General features: G+C 41.2%; 1 protein-coding gene across 2 annotated transcripts in view; it reads right to left on the reverse strand.

Moving 5' to 3' along the window:
- Positions 1–23,234, reverse strand: part of znf423 (zinc finger protein 423) — a 152,056-nt gene that overhangs the window by 113,660 nt on the left and 15,162 nt on the right. The window contains exon 2 of one of the 2 annotated variants that reach the window (XM_083552025.1): positions 10,097–10,153. In XM_083552025.1, coding sequence (XP_083408151.1) covers positions 10,097–10,153 — 57 coding nt within the window. Of the gene's footprint in view, positions 1–10,096; positions 10,157–23,234 lie in introns of both variants that reach the window. The other variant, XM_083552024.1, reaches the window with a different exon arrangement.

Consider the following 23,234-nt stretch of genomic DNA (forward strand, 5'->3'; position numbering starts at 1 on the left):
AGTGTTTACATGCACCAAATATAAGATATCACGTTGATGTTCTATAGTATTAAATAGATTTCAGTGCTGCTATAGCCTTGGTGACACTCAATGTGTTAATATGATTATGTGTAAGGTGTATCTTTGATATATAGCTAACATATGTAGCATTAATGACTTAGCAGGAGTTAGAAAGTGAACACACCTCAACAGCATGTGGCTATTTTAGCTAGCCATCGAATGCTGTCTTTCTTTACATCTTGTTGATAATCATGGTGCGGAAAAATAGAAAAAGATCAGTATCAAAATAGTTGTGTTTAAGACTGCAACAAGTAATCGATAAAATCGATAATAATAATGCCGTTATAGATATAGTTATAGTTGGGTTGCTCAAGCGTGATGGTAATATAACACAGCTGCTTGCGAAATGACGCAGAGTACGGGTCAACCAGCAGCAGGAAAAAGTGTGCGTCATTTTCAATTAAACGCAAGGTAATAGGGACATTTTATATTAAAAGCAACAAAGAAAACTGTACCTGCAAGTTATGCAACGCGAATCTTGTGTGGCATGGAAGTACCACAGTGATGCAAGAGCATGTGAAAAGAAAACACACTGGTTTCACAGATGAAGGCGTAACATCGGCATGGTAATCAAAAACTCCTCATCATCTGAAAATGGTGTAGTTTAATGAAGTGCGATTGTGTAAACTGTTTGTTTGTAACTTCGGGACAGTCTCACTAAATCTCATGACTCGCGAGCATCAAGTTGCACCATCACCTCGCTCACGACATTGTGATGGATTCAATTAAAACGGTGCGAACAAACACTAAATCTAAAAGCAGCAAATAACAGCAGCAGTAAACAATGACATTTTTAGTCACTGTTGTGGTTTTCAGCGAATGTTTATGCATTTGCACACTAATGCATATTTTTTATTTGATCAAGCCTGCATTGCATTCCATTCTCTTTTTATAGCATTTGTCTACTACAATACGATTGTCTACTTAAAACTAAAGATAGTTTAACTCAATATGTGGCTTTTGATTTTTTTTATATACACTTTTATATGCAAATACCCTGAATTTATATACCCTGAGGGTTTTATATAATTAGAATAAGCAAAACATCTAATATATTTTTTTTTAATCAGAAGAATTTATCAACCCGAAAAAATAATCACCAAATTAATCTATTATCCAGATAATCTTAGCTGCAGCCCTAGTGTTAATAGACCGGTAAAAACTAAACATTTTATTTTAATTGAACATTATGGCTATAAGCATCATTATTTAGTGGCTTATATTAGCACTTGATGCAGTAATTTTATTTTATTTTATTTTATTTTTATCTGGAAGTACATTGGCTCTGCCCCACATATACGACTCCTGCCTAGAATTTCCAAATAAGGCTTCATTTTTAATTAATTGTATATTACCTTTTTGCTTTGGAACCCAGCATCTTCAATATAGTCTTTTGTCTGTGTCTTGTACTATCTATTGTCTCGTCTGATGCTGTGACACTGGAATTTCCTACCCGGGATTTATTTTGTCTTATCTTGTTATTCTGCACAATGCTTATTTAGCAATGTTTAAAGTGGGGAAGGAAATGTTTGAATGATGGGCTCTCTGTGATTTCTCCTTTCCGTCACTGTGTCACATGGCAGACAGACAGACAGACACACACACACACACACACACACACACACACACACACACACACACACACACACACACACACACACCACCCAGGATTCGGAGAGAAAGAGGAGGAGCATGCTCAGCTTAGCAGATATGTTTCAGTGTGCTATGATGCCAAGCTCTTGATTGACACTATCATTTATCAGAACTGTTGTTGAAAGTCGCCCACATCAGCATGTAAGCTAAATTGACCTTGACGTGACACATGGAGGCGCAGAGTGAACAGGAAATAACAATGACACACATGCATCCACACATTCACCCTCATACCTCTACACATCTCTGTCTGTTTTAATCAGTAATCTACAGTGGGGTGTGTGTTGCTGGCTGTCCCGAGCGGGAGAGATGTGTTAATGAGAGTGCAGGGGGTCCCATAGGAGCCCCACTACCCCATCACAGATCACCTCATGGATACCTCAGCCAGCTGGAGCCCCTGGCCCTATATCAGCAGAGGACCATTATCTCTGAGTCCCAGCCCGTCCCAGCACCAGGAGCCTTCTTACACACACACACACGTAAACACACACTATTGAAACTCACAAAAACATGGATCTTCACCTGCAATGGCTTAAAGCAAATAATAAATAGTGTAATGTAACATAATGTACTCTAGTCAGCATCACGGAGCACATGCTTCACTGTAATGGTTCTTTTTTTGACTAGAATGAAATATACTTTTATCATGAGCTGTATTTCTTAAATAAAATATATTATTTTGATACATTTATTATTTTTTCCTTAAATGACAGGATGTGCAAATATTAAACAAGTTTCAAGGAGCAATCAAAACAATTTTTCTTGACAAATGTCTACACTCCAGGAGCCAAATACTTCGTCTGCAGCAGTAAAGTCTGAGACCATCGAAGCACATAAGCCAAATCCTGTGAACATCCAACCTCCATGATCAGGCAGCCGTTAGCTAGCTGAGTGAGCTAAACTAGCTAGCGGGATATTCTGACATTTATGGTATGTAATAAATCTGTTATTATTTTGATGTTCTGTAGAGATTGCCTGTAGTTTTGAATATACATGAGTGCTGCTACAGTCTTGATAACACTTAGGATAATGTGCAAGGGGTATCTTTAAAAAATTACTGACATGTAGCTAAATCAATAAATAAACTAACAGGAGCTAGCTGGTGAAGACACCCCACCAGCATATGGTTACTTTAGCTAGCCATCAAATGTTGCACTTTTTATACACTTTTCGTAATCATGGTGCTGGAAAATAGAAACAAACTATTTTCTAATTAGTTGTGTAAATTGTAGACCTGAAGAAGTCATTTGTACAGTAATAACTCATGTGATATTCTTGATCACCAGTTTTACATCCACTCAAGTGTAATATGACTACAACAGTAGTACATTTAATTTTGATATTACCTTTAATTTTGCAATTTATATACATTATACAATATTTACCGAACCTGTATGCAGATTGTCTAAATTTTTTTTGCAATTTTCATCACATGTTCAAGTGCGAGTTTGGTCTTCGCAATCAAATTTCATCCAATGCTGATTCACTGTTTCAATATCAGCTCAGAAAACTGTCCTGCTATAGACAGGAAATGCATTTAATCTGCAGTTCGATCCGGTGTTCTGCAGGTAATCGAAGCCATTCATTCCAGAAGTTCCACACTGGCTAAACCTCATTTAGCCGTTTTCCTCAAATGACTGCATTACACTTGAATAAAGCGTATAATTAAATCATCTACAGCTGCTCCATGGATATCTCAGCCCCAGGACATAGAAAGGACACACTCTCAAACGAAACAAATGCAGCCATATGCATTTTGAACAGAGAGCACATTCATAATTGGTAATGTATTAGCGCAGTGTGCGATATTTAGATCAAGCTTAAGACCCAAAGCCAAACAAGGCAAAACAGATGGACTTGAATTAGTGTATTGTATAATATATATATACAATAAGGTATATATATATATATATATATATATATATATATATATATATATATATATATATATATATATATATATATATATACACACACACACAAAATCACATGTGTCAAAATAACATGTCAGATTACTATTATTATTAATGGTACAATTAAGGAGGTCCATTATATCACCATTGTACTACTCTGAATGTTTTATTAATGTTAAACTATTATCAGAAAATCTAAAATGAAGCTTTTATATGGGGCTCATATTACATAAACTCATGTTAATACGTAGAGCGAACTATTTAATATCATTGTTAAATCCCCCCACCCCCCCACAGTCACACACACGTGCACACGCACACACACCTCTTTTTTGCTCTTGCTCTCTCTTAGGGAAGACAAACAGCCATGTTTGTGTGGGGTAATTAGATGAGGAGAAGTGAATTAGTAGAATCCACAGAGCAGTCGTGTAGCTGAGCACAGCCCCGCCTTGCAGGGACCTGCTAATTACCCCTCGTTAGGTTGATATGTCCCCCCCCCCCCTTTTTTTTTTACGGTGCAGCGCTGCCACCGTAGTGAGGAAGAAAAATAATTAGCGTCGGATTAACGCCGGGCTTTACGGACTCTAAGAGGCATCCTGCATGCTAAGGGGAGGAACGACGAAAAGAAATCCCCCCCCCCCCCAAAAAGAATTATAATGCGAGGCGCACGACTGAACATGGAGTACATAGTGGAATAGTGAACATTCATCACTGTGATAAACAAGCATTCCACAACACGGAAGGGAAAATGTTCTGGTGCTCCTTCATAATACTTCTGATCTCAGAGCAGTGATCTATAGCTGCTAATCTGTATAACACTGCTGTATCATGGTAATTGAGAGACTTATTGTAAGCAAGCGCTGCTAAATTATGCAGAAAGTCAGGTACACCAAGGTGTCATGCTTTGAGTTGGTGTCATGTGTTAATCTGTTTGATGTCAATGGGACATACGTTCATGGGATAAAGTACATTAGTGGATGTCAAAATCCGATCTGATCCGTTCAGCCACTGGGGGAGTCACAATACATATAAATCTTCATTTTGCTGAATTTTTTTTATCAGATTGGCTAAAAGGTGTATATCTGGCAACAGGGTGTGGGAGTAAATTGAGCGACGTTGGTTTTCCTTAGCTATTAATTGTTTGCCGTCAACAGCACACCCTGTCGCATTTTATTTCTCACACAAAACATTGAGAAAGGTGCGAATCCAAGTATGATATTGGACAAAGCCTGAAAGACAGGCAAAAAAGAAAAAGATTATAGGTGTTTTTTTGTACTGTATCAAAAATGTATTTGAGTGAATCACCCACAAGGATACCTGCTCATACACATTCTCACTGTGTGCACACAACACCTATAGGCAGTGCTCTGAACAGAAGAGCCATAAATGTGCAGTTCTACACTGGAACAAAATATCAGCTCCAACTTCAACAAGACCTCTGCTCTTTTTTCTCTTACAAAAACATCGACACTACAAGGCTGCCTTTCAACTCCACCTCACACATGCACACCCAGAAACATACACAGGCACACACACACACACCGTCATGAGCCAAGTGTGAAATGGATCAGCTGGGGTAAGCGCGTGTTAGCACACTACAGACACAAAGAATTCCTCTCTTCCTTGAGGACACGAGTCAGATGGATGCAGTTCTCCGTGCTCGATTAGCGGTGTCTGATCTCATCACTTAACGACAGCCCAGCTGTCTGAATCCATTACCTGTCCCGTCAGTGAAACGCCATTCTTTTAACTGCTGATAATGCCGGACAACATCCTTAAAGAGACTTACAGTGCATTTCTTTCACATGAATGTGTTGGCATTTGAAGAATGCCCTGGTCCATGCGGTAGGGTTAGAGTGGTATCATATAATAATGTAATGTAAAGAGATACTGAGGTAATCATGGACATTATGCATTAAAACACAGATTCCACAAACCTAAACTGGCTGAAAAAAAATAAAAAATTTAAACCAATCATTTTGCACTATAACAATTTACCCAAACCCTCATGCAGACTCCAATGCAGACTCTTTCTCTATAATACATACCAGATTTTTTGAATGCTATCAAACAAACACACAACACTGTGTGTTTGTCTTGACTAGCAAAATGCCTTGTCTTGTTTTGGTCTTGACAGCAATGCTGGAAAAACAAGCCATATATAAATCCCAGCCCTGTCACTAAGTTTACAAGTATTTCCTCTCTACAAAGTCCTGATTATCCCTTTAAGCACAGATTGGTATTTACACACCAGGGAGAGATGGGACAGGGCCCCTGATGGCCCAGAGATTGAGCAGGTGCAGGCAGACTGTGTGTGAGTGAGTGAGTGAGTGTGTGTGTGTGTGTGTGTGTGTGTGTGTGTGTGTGTGTGTGTGTGTGTGTGTGTGTGTGTGTGTGTGTGTGCGTGCGAGTGTGTACGTGGTGTCTCAGGGGAGCGCAGGCCCTAACACAGTAAACATAGGGACCTATTTAAAGCAGGCCTCAGTGTGGCTCTACTGGCCTGCGCTTGCTATGTTTCCACAATACAACGCAGCCCCCCAGGGACCCTCACCATCCTCATCCGCCACCACCTCCCCGAAAATGCAGTGTACCAGCCTCTTCCCCTTGAGGGTCCAGCACCCAGTGCCCTCACACCCACAGGGACTGCAGAAAGAAAAGAGGGATGATGAAAGAGAGCGTCATGGAAGGAAGGGAATTAGAAATCACACGTGCACATCCACAACACGAATAGGATGACAGCTGCTCCCCGATGCTGTCACCTGTTTCAGGCCAAGGCTTTATGAGACACAAAAGATGGGCTTCTACACACTCACACACACAAACACACGTACACACAGAGAGACAGACAAGCGCTGATATGTACATACAGACATGCACACCAGACACACACCTCCCCTTCACACATTAGAACTGTTTTCCTGTGGCTGCCTTGGGGAAATTAAAAATATATTATGGACCTCCAGAGGTTCATGCAAGGAGAAGGAGAAAAAAAGAGAGATAAATGAGAGAAAAAGAGAAAGAGTGAGAGAGGAAAATGGAGTTCTTGACTGTGTCCTCTTTTCTAAACTGTCCACTGCATCACCGGGAGCAAACGGGCATTACTGAATCGGTAGTGGAGCAGAGAGGAGGGTCATCATTTCTGCTCTCCGTCTTTTCTGCTCTCCTCCCCTCAATTCGGAGGAATAAAAACAGAGCTCAGCTTCCCCCAGATGCTGTCTGGCTCAGGCTCAGCACACACTCCAGAGAGATGCTGCGCGTGTATGGCCACGAGACTGACTGATATCTCACTTACACATTCACCCCTTCAAAACACACATGCATACACATATCCAGAATGCAACACTTCCCCATTATACTATGTGCTGTATTTGACAGTACAAGTAATTAGGGGTTCATAAATCGTCGTGGCTCTGCACCCCATTGCCAGATAAAACTCGGCCAGAGCATCGCCCGTGTGTGTGTGCAATACACAGGTGAACCAATGCTCACAATATGTCTGAGGTCTCAAACGCTCAGTTAGAATGAGGCCAGCAATACCCTGGGCTGAAGTGTCAGAAGTTCTGTTGGCCGGCCAATCACAACGAGAGGAAGTGAATAAAATAATTCAATTCAGCTCCATTACAGCCCCTATTGGCCTGCACATGGGGATATGAGCAGCCTTTTTCCACCATGAATCATTGTCAGGGACACGTACTGGCTCAGACGGGGTTCATGTGTATGTGAAATTTTTTTTTTTCCTCAAAGGTTTGTGAATCATTGGGTTTTATTTTGATCTCTCATACTACAATCATCAGGATTTACGGCTGGCTGTGTTCTTGTGTGTTTGAAAAGAAAAAAAAAAAAATTCCACTTCATTAGCACTTTGTCACCAAGCAAGAAAAATGCGTTGTTAACTTCACAGCTCTGATTGCACGATTAAAAACAATTCCCTCTCCTTAGAAAAAATTGACAAAGTTACATCTTTCAATATTCTACATCTCTCTCTCCCCCCTCAAACTCTCTCTTCTTCTCTCAGATTCCACCCCCAACCCCCCCTGCTGTCTCTGTCTCTCCCTCAATCTGAGTCTCCAGTGTGAGACCTGGCTCACATTCTGCTTTTTCTCCTTCCCTTCTCTTCCCCTCTGGGTTTGGGAGGGACGCTTGTTTTTCTGTCTCAAGGAGCGAAAAATGGGGAGAGAAAAAGAGAGATAGCTAGAGAGACGGAGGGCTGAGGTGGAGGGGTGCAACTCCGGTCCTCTCCACCAGCGGGAAAAGGCTCAGGTCCTCTGGGGCATGCAGGCAGGGGGCGGGAAGAAAGGGTCCTGCTCTCTCCTACAACCCCCCCCACTCAGACAAACACACACACACACACACACACACACACACACACACACACACACACACACACACACCACCCCTTTTCCTTATACTCCCCCCTACTGCTCTTTCTAAACTCAACACACATTTTCCAAGATAGCAGGGTAACTGAATTTAATACTAGGAAAAGCCTGGCAGTGTCCTTGTCGACATCATCTCCTAGGGAATAAAGGGAAGGAAAAGTTTTTTTGTTGTTTTTTTTTTCCCTCCTCCATCTTTTTAAATAAGAAATGGCGAGCAGCCCCCTAGAGCCCCGGCACAGCAGCACAAACAAACACAACAAACACAGGAGAGAAGGAACGCAAGTGGGGCAAAGGAAGGAGAGACAGCAAGAGAATATAAGAGAAAAGAGACAAGATAGAAACCTTGAGAAGAAATGTAGAAGCGTAGAATTCAGGACCTGCTTTCTGCATACAGCGAGAAGAGGGGTGATAAAAACTCCCATGCACAGCTAGTTTGAGCACAGCAGGGACAAAAAAAAAGGGAGCGATGGAAGGCTTGGAGGAAGAGAGGAACAGCATAAAAAAAGAGGGGGGGGTTGTTTAGCGAGAGCTCAGGGACTCCCCTTCCTGCTGGATCTCACACACGCAGCGCTTTGTAGCCACACAGGACCGCAGTCAGCACCCCTCCCACCGCCCCCCCACACTCCCCCAGGGCCGCTTAGGAGAGGCCCACGTCATCCTGTCACCCCCCCTGGGCCCTCTCTTTCCTACTCCAGTCTCCCTGTTGAGCTCACCAGCCCTTCCTAACTCACACACACAGCCACATATGCTATCACCCTATCTCCCAAACACAGAAACACTCCTACAAACATACACACACTTTCTTTCTTTTCTTTTCTTTCTTTCTTTCTTTCTTTCTTTCTTTCTTTCTTTCTTTCTTTCTTTCTTTCTTTCTTTCTTTCTTTCTTTCTTTTTCTTTCTTTCTTTCCAGCTGGCTGCTGATTTCCAAATGCAGCCTTCCAACACAAAGAGTTCAACTTTAGAGAGATCACTCGCACGTAGACCTGTTTTGATGTAGCGTACACCATAAATGCTGCATGAGCTAACCCTGTAATCATGATGCAATCTCAGCATAGGCTCTTTCGCAGACCATGCTCAGGAGTCGAAGAAACGAACAAGGCAAGTAGAGTTTGTCTAAAAAAAAAAAAAGGCGCATTGTTAGGATTCTTTCTTCAACTGCAAAAAGTACCAGAACTTCCCATTAGCCCATGCCATTTGGGTGGGTTTGGTACCTAATAAAGATCGGGAGTTTATGGTATACCTGAGACAGGTTACATACACCTATCATTAATGATAAGTTGCATATGCTGTACCATGTCAGGCAATGCTACAAACAACAAGCTTTAGGAACCTACACTGACCAGTGACCAAATCTCTTTTTCAGATCTACCTTTCACTTATCACTGTAACTGTGACCACTCCAGTCATCTCTCAAGTTGGTTACTTCATTGTGTACTGTTTGGTTTCTGTGTAATGCGGAAAAGTGGAAAAATACCCATAGTCGTCTTATCAGGATAACTGTGATCGCTTTGCCTATTATCACTCTTCTGAGTTTGGATCCACTGCTCTGCGAGAGACAGCGCATGACTCATGGGGCCCATATAAAAATAGAATATACAGCAACACATTTTCAATACACTCTGAGCCAAAGTAGGATATACCGCCACGTATTTTTTAACGTGCTTTTCAGTTGGGGAACGAAAAGAGAAATGCGAGCTTTTCGGGAACGGACATGCAATTCGATTGAGATTTTGCCAAAGAGGCAGACTGACCTAACGGGAACCCATAAGTAATGAAGGTATTTGTCCACCATATTCTGCTCACAAACCCAGTAGACAGGAAGCAGCCGCAAAGCCTCCACTCTAGTGTGCACCTGGTCACTGTTCTCCAGTGTCTCATAAAGGTTCTTACTCTATCACTCTATCCTGATCTCCTTCCCTCTTTCCCTCCCTCTCTCACAGTGCAGGGCTACAGGCCATGTGGAATTGATATTAGAGATTGGAGTGACTGTGGGAGTTGTGGACAAGTCAGAGGAGACATATTGCAGGTGTTTGTGTGAGCGCTTGGCTGGGAGGCACCATGCTACTATTCACAAAGGTAGGGGAAACATACCTGCTGGAGCTGTGGAGTCCCAACTTCCTGCGCATTCAGCCGAGTCTGCCTCTTCCACTGCTGTGGAGCAAGAGAGTGAGAGAAAGAGAGAAAAAAAGAGAGGGAAAGCAAGAGATTAGACCTTGTGTTTGTAAATGAACAAAGTTCAGCTCGATAAAGCATCATTGTTTACAGCGGAGCACAGCGTTAAGGCTGCTGTATAAGGCACAATATAATGCGTCGTATCTCAACGCTTGATGCACATCAAAGGCTTTTATTGAGTTCCTCTGAATGTCTGCATGCGTGCGTGCATTCTTTGTTTGTTTCCTTCTGTACTAATTTCGGAGGTGCAAAAACAGGTAACAGCGGCATGGAGATGAGAGGAGGAAAGTGATGATGAAGGCTTTCCTGGGCATAGCAGGGGGAAGGAAGCCCCACTGGCACACAAACAGGATACAGGCGAACTCAGCACACAATGAGCACTTACACCTCACCTCCTAGCCCACTCCCCCCCCTTCCCTTCTAAAAAACCCCCTACAGCCCCTGAGCACGCCAGAGTGCTCACACACACAGGTTATGACTAATTCTAGGCATTAAACAATTAAAAGGAATACTCCAGCATTTTTCAACTTAATCTCTATCCGCTGCATTCTCTATTAGTCGTGGAATAAAACAAAAACCTGTTTACTTGAAACGGCAGTCGCCCATATTCTGTCAATAAATGTTTTAAATCTGTGACTGACGCGATGTCGATTAAAAACTACAGCTGTTACCCACATAAAAATACCATCTCTGGATAATACAAATGTAAGAGAACACATTCCTCCTTCAGATCAAGTCATCCTTTTCTAAAAGTACGAGTTATACGATGTTTCGCCACCAACCACAAGCCACCAGAGCAGCTTCAATGAACCTTGGCACAGATTCAACAGCTGCCCTTCAGGCTTCCTTTTCAAGTCAGTTAAACATGTTTATTGTTCTTTCCCCAGTAAAGAAAACATGCTTGTCTGTAATAATTGTACATCCAGTGTGGGTGTAAAAGAGAAAGAATAGGAGTATTTATTTGTTAGCATTACAACACCCCCCACCCCAACACACATATACACGCACACGCTGTGATGATTTCTGGGATTTCTTAAATACAAGCAGCAGAAGCAAAGTGGCTTCAGCACACAACCGAGTGTACAAGATCCACTTTGAGGATTATGGGCAAGCGCAGATAAAGATGACTATCACTAATGATCTTCACAGGGCGTCAAGAGAGTCATTAAGAGATCAAACTAGCCACTCAAAATGAAATTTGGGAGTTTGCACAGGAGAGATAGGGAAAAAAAAACACAGAGACTTGGACAGATAAAGTACTTGGGAAAGAACGACAGAGAAAGAACCAGAAGTAAATATATTGCACAACATGTCATTTCTGTTTTATAATTATTATAAAGACAGCAGTAATGCAACACAATATATCAATAGTATTTCGCTTTTTTAACCATCAAAGAGTCAGATAGACGAGAAGATTGTGCTTTGGTTACAGGGGGTTTTGGTTAGATGTGCTCCTCCTGGCACAGGACATCACGGCAAACCACTTCCTGCTCTGATTGAATCGAGGGAGGGGGAGCACAAGCAGGAACTGCACTGTCTCTGCTAGCTAGGCTGCATTCCTTCCACATTATCATGGCCATAATTACACACAGACACCAAGCCTCTCTCACTCTCTCTTTCTCTCTCTCTCTCTCTCTCTCTCTCTCTCTCTCTCTCTCTCTCTCTCTCACACACACACACACACACACACACACACACACACACACACACACACACACACACACAGAGTCCGAGCATATTTCTTGGACTCTGTACATTCTTGCCTCCCAGTCTGCACTCCCGGTGCAAATTCAGCTCCAAGTTTGCACTGTGTGTGTGTGTGTGTGTGTGTGTGTGTGTGTGTGTGTGTGTGTATGAAGCCAAGGCTAACAGGTCTCCATGTTTGCTCTGTCAGAAAGCTGCAGCCCCCAATCCACTGTACATGGCCAAAAGGACCGGCCAGTTACCGCACACAAGGTTCCTCGGCCCAGAAATAACAGCACACCTCCTCTGAGCTCATTTAAGCGGCCGCTATACATCCTAAAATCCCTCGCTTTCAGCTCCTTCGGCTTCACTTCTCCTTTTTATTCTAGTCTGTTAACGATGTTAAAAATTGTGCACCCAGTTCCTGGGCTCACTGCCTTTCTTTAAGGCTTTACCTAAGATTTAGTGGCATCATGCTCCTATAGTGTCTGTGCATGTGTGTGTGTGTGTGTGTGTGTGTGTGTGTGTGTGTGTGTTTGTGTGTGTGTGTGTGTGTGTGTGTGTGTGTGTGTGTGTGCTTTTCACACAATTCTCCCAGAAAGCATCACAGTCCACATTTCTCTTGCTGCTCTGCTGGCCTGGCTGACTCAGACGCCTTGCTGGAGTATTTTTCGGGAAAAGGCACCACGCTGGCTCTTCTGGTTAACGCTCAGTCTCTTGTTCTGTGCTGTGCTGGGTTAGGCCTTCCTCCCTCCGGCTTTGCGTTATGCTTCCTTTAGTCTGTAAAGTCTCATTTCGTTGGCCTTTTTCCACTGTACAAAATATTGGAACTTTTGCCACCATTTCGTTTTTTCCATTAGAATCGGAATTTGAATATCGAAGATTCCTATTGCTTTTTTGCCACCTGTTTGGGACTGATATGAACAGGAACTAACGGTACTTAGGAGTAGGGATATTTCTTTATTGGTCATGTTGAATACAAATTTCAAATACAAATTTTTTGTCAACACTGTAAGCCTTAAAAAGCAATTTCGTGCTGTTTTATTTTTGCAGGCTTCCCAAAATCATTATATTTAAAATTGTTGCAGAAAAATACACACACACACACACACACACACACACACACACACACACACACACACACACACACACACACACACAAATAATGTTTTTACTCATTTCCAGATTTTATGTGCCAGCAACTTCACTCATGTTTAGCGCACTAATTTCTACAATAATCTTTTTGGAGTAGTTTCAATATTTGGTTAAAATTTTAAAAACATTTTACTTCAACACAGTGTGAACTCCTCAACTTGCTATTACAGCTGTGAAATTTAATTTTATTAACCCGTCTTCATAAAGCCTTTTTACAAGCTGTTTTATTTTCGCTAATGTTAATCAAATGGTCATTCTGAGAAAACAACTATTATGAAGTTTTTTTTATACAAGCACAAACTGCTCTACTGCTATCCTATATTATTGCATGTCACACACACACACACACAGACACACACACACACACACACACACACACACATATTTTATACAATGTCATTATAGTGTACTTACAAGGATGTGAATATAACATTATATCCAGTCTCATAATCTTGAACATATTATATAAATAAATTTAATGAATTAAAATAAATAATTAAATAAACTCACAACTTTTTCTTTCCGGTCCCATGAAAATCCGGTCCCATGAAAATGAGGTGGTCTCTGGATTAAAAAAAAAAGTACTTAATATATATTTGCCTGTGGATCTAAAATGCTCCTTCCTCCTTTTTCTGGACCAGACAGTGTGATACACTGTATGTTTTTAAGGGTGCAGAGTGCAGAGTGATGTTTAAAGGGCCGGACGCTATATTGTCAAATTGTGAAATTCCTCAAAAATCTGCAATAATTTTAATACAAAGAATGAACACTTAGCAAAGCAGCTGTATTTTTTTTCTGCTACTGGATTTATTTTTGGATAAAATATATCATACAAAATTTAAAGATATTATATTGTGTATACAGTGTATACATTATATAATGATAAAGATAATATAGTTGCGTATAGTTTCAGGCTGTGTGATTCACAAAAGGAAAATAACTGCAACATGAAACCGGAATGACATAATGCCCAAGAAATCGAGTTTAATGCATTTAATAACCCGAACGTCTGATCATTCTAAAAAGTTGCTTTGGCCAAAACCATGTCTAACAGGTTGGACGTTAAAATTCCCGAAGTCATGTCTTCCTAGAGGAAGAGAAAAATGGTAAATTACCCCCAATCAAAGCTCCACTCATCCCCTATTTACCGCTTCATTAGAAGAGAGATATTGGAGTGTATTCAGGCAAAGAGAGGAAGAGCGAGAGTGTGAGTGAAAAAGAGAGAGAGAGGGAGTGTGGGAGTGTGGAGGAGGTAGGGGGTTATGCTAGACAAATGCCCTGCACCTCAAATGCACACATACACACACACTCGTGGCTCTGTTTACCTGCAGGCTACAGAACAACAGCACCACACACAGTTGAGCATGACTCCCTGACTAAACACAATGCAGCCAGCGGCCATGGCAGACCTCGGCCTCCTACACACTGCTAACACTGGACACCAGGCCAAACAAAACACACACACACATGCGAACATACACATGAAGTAGAAAAAACACTCAGGACTCACAATATTCACTGTGGCATTTACGAGCGAAATACTGGCATTTTGGTAGCTGAAATTCTGCTTTTATTTCCAGATGCTGACATTTTTTAAAATATTTATACACACACAGACATGCAGAGTGAAAGATCAACAAAAGGCAGGGTTCATATGTGAAGAGCAGCACTATAGATAGCTCTAAAAAGTGTTCTCTCTCTCTCTCTCTCTCTCTCTCTCTCTCATGTCATGTGCATCAATGAATTAGTAAATCAACAAATTAGTGAAAACAATTGATTCAATGAAAATAATCCTCCAAAGATCCTCCAAATTCTTTTGCACCAGGAAGATCTTTAAATATATATATTGGACCAAGCCTATACTTCACATCAACCCAATTCCAGTGTGCATATGCATACAGTACAGTACTCGGATCATTATTCAGATTTCTTGTGTCTTTCCTGAATTTCACACTGACAGAACACATTAGATTGAAGTGACTGAGGTTGACATTATTTAGTCAGAAATAGATATAGGTGACGTTTGATTGTGATTTCCAGCATTTTGGGAAACACTTCTGTAGAAGATATCATTGCCTTCATGCAATCATCTAAGAGCCATGCAATAAATGTATGGAGATAAAGGCATACATGCAGAGAGATAAACATCATTAGAAAGAGATATAAAAAAACCCCACTTCTAATAAGAGCATTTTCCTGATGGTCCTGTGGGGAATCACTCTCCTTTATTAGCAGGAGAGATATATTTATCTATTTCTCATGTTTATTCTCCAAAATGTCCTGTGTGTACAAAGCGCTGCTAATGTGAATGAGAAAGCCAGCGAAAGACGTGTTGTGTGTGCCACCCAACCATCGTGCTCACTGTGTAGAATCAATTGGCAATTGTGATCTAAAGAAAGATGTGGCTATTTGAACATTTCTGGGTAATAAAAAGTCGGGCTGTGGCACAGCAGGAATCCTGTCAACGAGACAATTATTAACGATATTGATTTAATGTGATGTTTTGCCTACGATTTGTCTATTCATTTTAAGTTCAAATGAATTGTACTGCATTACTGAGTGTTGTCACTCACATGTCATTGTCAGGTTAACTGGTATGTGCTCTCAGGTGTGTGTGTGTGTGTGTGCATGTGTGTGTGTGTGTGTGTGTGTGTGTGTGTGTGTGTGTGTGTGTGTGTGTGTGTGTGTGTGCAAGTTCATTATTTCCTCTCCCCTCCACCAATGAATACTAATGAATTCTAATACTAGGATCCGCCTACTATAATCCTGGAGGCTCGGTTTGGCAAATCCTCCCTCTAGCACTGTAACAAAAACTCGATAGTAGATTATCAGAATCAAAGGTGTGTGTGTGCAGGACTACAGGTGGGCACCAATGTGTTAAGCAGTGTTTAACTATTTATATTACAAGTGCTATAAATAGGAGTGTTGAAGACTTCGAGTGAGCGCTGTTTCCTTCCTGTGTCAACATCAGCTTGTAAATGCTTCATGCAGTTAGGGTGCATAGTCTAATGATTCAACATGTTTTTGAAGCTTTACTTTGAATGACCTTAATGCACTCTGCTGCACCTGGAGGTAGATGCCAGAGAGCATGTGGTAAGCTGACAGTGTGAGTCTATTTAAAAGATCCAAAATGGCTTCCTGTGACCCATGCCAATCATTACATACCTGATATTTTAATATAATACTGTTACTATGACTTCTGCTAATAGTAAAACTAATAAAAGTAATGGAACATCACCTGGTCCAGTTTTAGCTGCACTTTCAGTTTCTGTTCTGGGTTAATAAGTGTGGAAGCAAATGCTAGCTTCTGCTCCAGAGTTTGACTGATTCTGAGGTGTTTTTCTGAGGTGTATTTGAATTACCTGTCAACTCAAACCTGTCTGACCATTCGACTCTAACCTCAAGGCATTTCCACCTGTAGAACTGCTGCTCACTGAATGTTTTTTGTACCATTCTGTGTAAACTGTGTAGATATTCTGTGCAACAATATCCCAGGAGATCGACAGATCCTGAAACTTTCAAACCAGCCGATCTGTCACCTGCAACCAGCCAATCTGTCACCTGCAACCATGTCACACAAAGTCGGCGAGATCACTTTTTTGCAATGAATTTGATCTGTATCTGTATGATTTTGTTTTGCCACATAATAAGCCGAAAGCCTGTATACATGTGTTCCTAATAAGTAAAGTACGCTGTAACATCTTTTCATTTCGCATGGTCTTTTTAGAGAACTTCAGCTGCAACTTGTTTTCTGTCTAAAGTTATTATTATTATTTGCTAATAAAAGGTTGTAGCGTTGCAATTATATCTCTATCTCTTTCACTGTTACAGGCATGGGCAATGGCCATTCCTTTGCTTTTTACACAATTATTTAAAATTAAGTGGAAATAAAACATTCTCTCTTCCCAAGAGCTGTTTTCTTCACAGATGCACACATCCTTGACATAATTTATTTCTATATTATTAGAAATTCCTCCTCAGTTAATTACTGCTGTGTTGAAGTAAGGATGGTGTGTTATTTGCATTTCTGTTAAGCAGTGTTAAACACTGACATTACCATTTACAGCATCACCACACACACCACACACACACACACACACACACACAGGCTAATATATTACAGTGTAGCTGACGGCAACAATGCAATCAGCGCTGCAACACCGAGAGTGGCAGGAGGGCAGGGATCAAAGGAACGTGTCGAAAACGGCACACCAAACACAGCTTTCACATTTCACCGCCAAGAGCAGTAGGCGGCCGGCGGCAGAATGACAGAGACTTTAATTGTTTTCAAAACGAGAGCGGAGTTTTTAATTTAACACTGGCTGATGGTTATCGAGAAAAATAGCGAACTTACAGGGGAAATGAATAAGCATCCTCAGTAACACACACACACACACACACACACACACACACACACACACACACACACATATATATATATATATATATAAACATGAATGAAACTCCTAGAGGCCTGTCACAATCATTACACTATTAATAATCACATTTTTAATCACAATGCTGTTCAGTCGGTCAGAAGGTGTTGATTACTGTACTGTAACAGCAGATCTGACACCAGTAGCAGCTCTAAGCCAAAGCACAGGGTTATACAAATGTGCTTGTTTTAATACATTATCGATCATTACGTTTCACACTAGAGCAAAATATTCAGAACAGGAGATTTTGTGATTTCTGTCTCTTTAAGAGGACAAGGTGTATTTATTTTCTTTCAAGAGAGAAAAAAAAATGAGTGGATGTTAAGGGAGTTACTGTTTACAGCTGCTATAACATAAGTGATAAAAGGAACTACCCAGTCTCATAGACTTTCAACTTATTTATCTAAGCACCACGATTGACTTTTGGACTGCTTTTGAATTTTTTTTTTTTGCATATAAATGAATGTAGTTTATGGATAAGAAATACATTACATTTTTAGTCCTAATTCTCTGTGAGTCTTTGTTCTATTTGTTTCTAAATATGATTATTATTAAGTAGCCTTAATTGAGACAAGAGTGCAAGATATCACAAAAATATCAGAAATATCTGTTTTACAACCAAATACCTTTTATTTATTGCTTTATCAGTTGCTATACATAATCAAATAATATAAAATATGAGTAATATGTAACGTGTCTATTATTTGTAGTTTTTACTAGAACACAGACATACCTGTATAGTACTATGTTTAATGGCAATGGCTGTTCTCTATTACATTACCCCTGGGCGAGTGGCAATAAATCAAAAGAAAATACAATTAAACAGTACTCACAGTTGTGTGTAGGAAGAGCAAAAATCGAATAATTGTGACAGGCCTTGTGAGAATTAATATTTAATACTGATAACACAAGGAGAGAATGTTATTTCTTGACCAGGAAAAAAAAGCACTTTGATTAAGTGCATGACAGTGTGAGAGCCTCTACTGAGCATGCATGCACACACACACACACGCACGCACACACGAGCCTCCTGCCTGTCACAGTGAGACCCCACACACTCATCCACAGCAGGTACGGCTTCAAAGGCAGCCTTCGCCTACTGCCGAGCGAAGGGGGAGTGATTGTTATTTAAACAGTCGTGTCACTATAGCATCGGCAAATCTGAATCTGAATGAACGAACAAAAGCCCTAATGGATGGAGCTGAGAGATACAGACATAATTCTAATGACAACACAATGGAAGGTCAGATCAAGCAGCGTGTACGTATCACCGTTTGACAGAAAAGACAAAAAAGAATGTTGCGGGGAGGGACGGGCAATCAGAAGGAACTCAGATGTTAGTGGGGAGAGAGGAAGGAGAAAGAGACACAGAAAACATACCAAGCAAGAAATCAAGGAAGCAAGGAAGGGTTGACGATGTAAGGAGGAGAGACGTGTAGACAGGTGGGAGGTATGAAATAGGAAGAATCAAAAAGGAGTAGAGAAAAACAGGGTTGTGTGTGAAAAGACAAAGGGATGGTGAAAGTACAAGACAAAGAGAAAGAGAGAGAGAGAGAGAGAGAGAGAGAGAGAGAGAGAGAGAGAGAGAGAGAGAGAGAGAGAGAGAGTAAGAGCAGTGGGGTAGTCTCACCTGGGCCCCACTCCACTGCAGACCGTCTGCAGGAGAAACAGTCTCAGAATACCTAATGTGTATGTGGAGGGCTGTGCTACGCAGGCCTGCTACTGGCCCCGGGCCATTCTGTCTGATTAAGTCTTCTACACTTAAGGGATAAAACCCTGCTCTCCCACTCTCCCACTGGAAGCCATTAGCAGCTGTGTGTGTGTGTGTGTGTGTGTGTGTGTGTGTGTGTGTGTCCTGTGCATGTTTGAGCACATGCATTTGAATAGGTCTAGGTGTTCATAACCCGTTGGATGTGTGTGTGTGTGTGTGTGTGTGTGTGTGTGTGTGTGTGTGTGTGTGTGTGTGTGTGTGTGTGTGTGTGTGTGTCCTGTGCATGTTCGAGCCTATGCATTTGAATAGGTCTAGGTGTACATAACTCGTTGGATGTGTGTGTCTGTGTGTGTGTGTTTGTGTGTGTGTGTGTGTGTGTGTGTGTGTGTGTGTGTGTGTGTGTGTGTGTGTGTTTAGGTGGTTTAAAACCGCAACCTGTCAGACTGGGTTCGTGTCCATATAAAATCTTTTGAGGCTACTTTCACAATCTGGGGCCAGTATGTTTCTACTAACTTGGACTCTGAGGTTTCTTTAAGCTATGCATATGCTTACACACACAATCACACACACACACACACACACACACACACACACACACACACACACACACACACACACACACACACACACACACACACACACACACACACACACACACACACAATGCCTAAAACCTTGACCTCTGTAGAATGGCGATTTGTTTTGTCTTTGCAATACAGGTCGGAAAAAATTTGTTTTATGGTCTACAGACTTCACACATACCTTTGTCCAGTTACTTAACCCATTTTTTTTTTATAAATAAAAGAGCAGCACATTATTAGCAGGCATGTTACACCTCTCACAAGGAGGCTTCTCTGCTTCTCCACTCAAACCAGGACGGACCTAAGCGTCCACGAACCACTTGGTAAAAAGCAAAAGGCAATTACCATTTAACCACAGCGATCTATAGTGAAATGTGGCTGCTGCGTTAGAGCCGGCTAACAAGTGAGCCACGGCGCATGTCCAGACAACAGGGATAAAGTGATAGAGCATGCTGTCCATCACTGCCATCTTTCTGGGTTAATGATGCTTTAATGGATACTCTACACTGATGCATGCTCAAGGAGAGAGAGAGGGAAAAAAAGCAAGAAAGTGAGGAGGAAAGATGTAGAAGAGAAAAGGGCGAAAGTCGTTTTTGTTTCCAGGTAATTAATAAAAGATAAAAGTCTGACTTGTCCTGCATGGCTTAATGGCTTTTAATAGCAGGGAGAATGACGGGAACACGCACGGCTGAGTCTCCAGGCGCTCAAGCACACATGCCTCTAGAGACACCGCCATCTTACTGCAGAGCAGAGAGGCCCAGTTGACCTGAGCATTCTCTCTCTCTCTCTCTCTCTCTCTCTCTCTCTCTCTCTCTCTCTCTCCCACACACACAGACACACACAGAAAACAATCATTGACATTTTTTTTTTATTTATTTCTCTTGTGCAAATCAGGCAGATATGATGACTCATAAATAGCTTGTCATGATTTAAAACTATAATTTTACCTTTGTACATATTTCAACATACAACATTCAACATTGCTTTAAGTATAAAGCAAACACCGTAATGGATGCTAGCGCTGCACTTATTCATCACAGTGATGTTTACCTGGCCTGCGCAGCATGGCTTGGTTTAGCAAATAACCCATAATCCACTATTACTATTTCCATTTCCACCATCAAGCAAGCACCTATGCTGAATCTGAATTCTTCAGTCATGCCCAGGTACCATGCAAACCAATCCATGAATTAAAAATAGCACAAATCATGGATTGATCAAGCACAATTGTCCAGAAGTAGTAGGCAAGGCACAAAGTTCCTTCTTTTAAAAGATTTTAGTAGGATCATTTCTATCATTTTTTATAGATCACTAACAAATGAAGTAGCAATAGGTTTAATAATTGTGAACAGCAAGGCCATTTCAGATTTATTTTTTATTAACCCACTGTAACATTTCCTCAGCACTTTTATTTCTTTCCACACCATCATCTAAGTACAGCTTCCACTTGAATTGCTCACTACATAGATTTCTAACCCAACTGAGCTCAATATCCTACCTAATGTCTTCACAAACAGTGAAGAATGACATATGAGATTCGGAAAATGCACTACTTGCGTGAGTCATTTATTTTAACACCAGTTTTTGGCAGACTTGGCTGTGTTTGGGTGTGAGGGCAGCCACTGAGCGGAAATGAAAACATTAAAGTATTAAAGTATTGTCATGTTAGTGTTTGCTAGTGTTTCATTCTGTAAAATACACGTCGTTTAGTTACACAATCATTTATTTAGCACTATTTTACTATTTAAAACTGTTACTGCCCAGTGACCTCCAGTGGAACTCTTCTACTTTTACAGCTAGAGATACTGTATGTCATGGCAAAGTTTCACACTTTCAGCTGGGATATGGATATATGTACCCCACCACCACCACCACCACCACCACAACACACGCACAAACACACACACACAGACACAAAAAAAGAACACTGCACATACACACCCACACCCACACACACACACCCACACACACACACACACACCTCCAGACCATTAGCTTAATGTACACAACATCTGACCCTGACATTCTGATTTCCCCATCTACATGTCTGTAAACAAAAAATACATTAATGCAGGTAATCATTTCAGTATGAGCAACACTGCTCCAGAAACCACACTCTCTTACACACACACACACACACACACACACACACACACACACACACACACACACACACAGTAGCATTGAACTGCATCATGCGTGTCAGCAGAGTCACACACCCCTATATCCCATCAGCTCCTGCTGGCTGGAACATGATATAATTCTGCACTGCACTTAGTCACAGTCACGCAGGGTCTCTTCCTCTTACACACCCATTCTTACTTTTTCTTTTCTACTTTACTATTCGGGGGGGGATATAGCCAAAAATGGACACGGAATACATATTATCAAAACAAATGAAATTTAAATGGAGGGTTTTTACTAATTAATTTTTATTATATATATTTTTTTTAATTCCCCGAATTTTCAAATTACGTTAATGTACTTAATATCATATTAAATCTCCATCTAGATCACACCAAGCCATTTATTTATGAGCAAGCTCTTGTTAAATGTGTTTGTCGTGTGGAGAAACCGGCAGCTGCTCTGTTGTACTGTACAGTAGCTGAACATGATGCCTAATTTCCACTTGATGGATCCACAAGGGAATAAATGCCTATGGCATAAAAACAATGCAAATGTCGTTTCCTGAAATCCCAAAGGCAAACACTGTGCAAGAAACAATGTTTCGAGGCAAATATTTTATAGAAATTTTTTTTTTTTTTCTTTTGCTTAAGCAGAACATTAAAGGTACCTCCCATTCCTAGTTGTGACTGTTGTTGACCTTGCAGTCACAGAATTTCCTCTATGCACTGCTATAACAGCTGAAATGACGTATGGCCAAAGATAAGTCTTCATGCGGAAGCTTTAATGGTGCTCTTATCACTAAAACGGCTAGCACTGAACAATCAGAATTTAAATCCCAGCCTTGGAGAGTGATGCTGGCATTTCCTGTTGGACAAGACTCTTCTGCCAGATGCTGCCCCCTCCCAATCTATGTGTCTTGTGCCCCCCATAAAAAAAATAAATAAATAAAAAAATCCTGATCTTACAACCCGAGCCTTCCCCCTTCCCAAAAGTCAATGGCCTGTCCTCAAAGCCTGGAGCAGGGGACAACTAGGGAAGCTGATTAACCAAATACTTTTATCAGTGCTGAAAAACCTTCTGCCTCACAATAACAGCCTTAAAATGGCAAACTGGAGCCGGCAGCCAGAAACAGTAGTGAGCTGGAGAGAGGGCAGCTCAAGGCTTACACAGCGAAAGCAAACAATAAAGACGGATGAGGTCCGGCATGCAGCCACGCTAGTTCTGCTTGTTCTGAGGACAAGAGCACTCCAAAATGCCTGCAGAGCCTTCCAGCTGCTGTCTCTCTCTCTCTCTCTCTCTCCACACACACACACACACACACACACACACACACACACACACACACACACACACACACACACACA

This window comes from Silurus aristotelis (genome assembly GCF_946808225.1).
Source record: "Silurus aristotelis genome assembly, chromosome: 10".
In the NCBI taxonomy this organism is placed as follows: Eukaryota; Metazoa; Chordata; class Actinopteri; order Siluriformes; family Siluridae; genus Silurus; species Silurus aristotelis.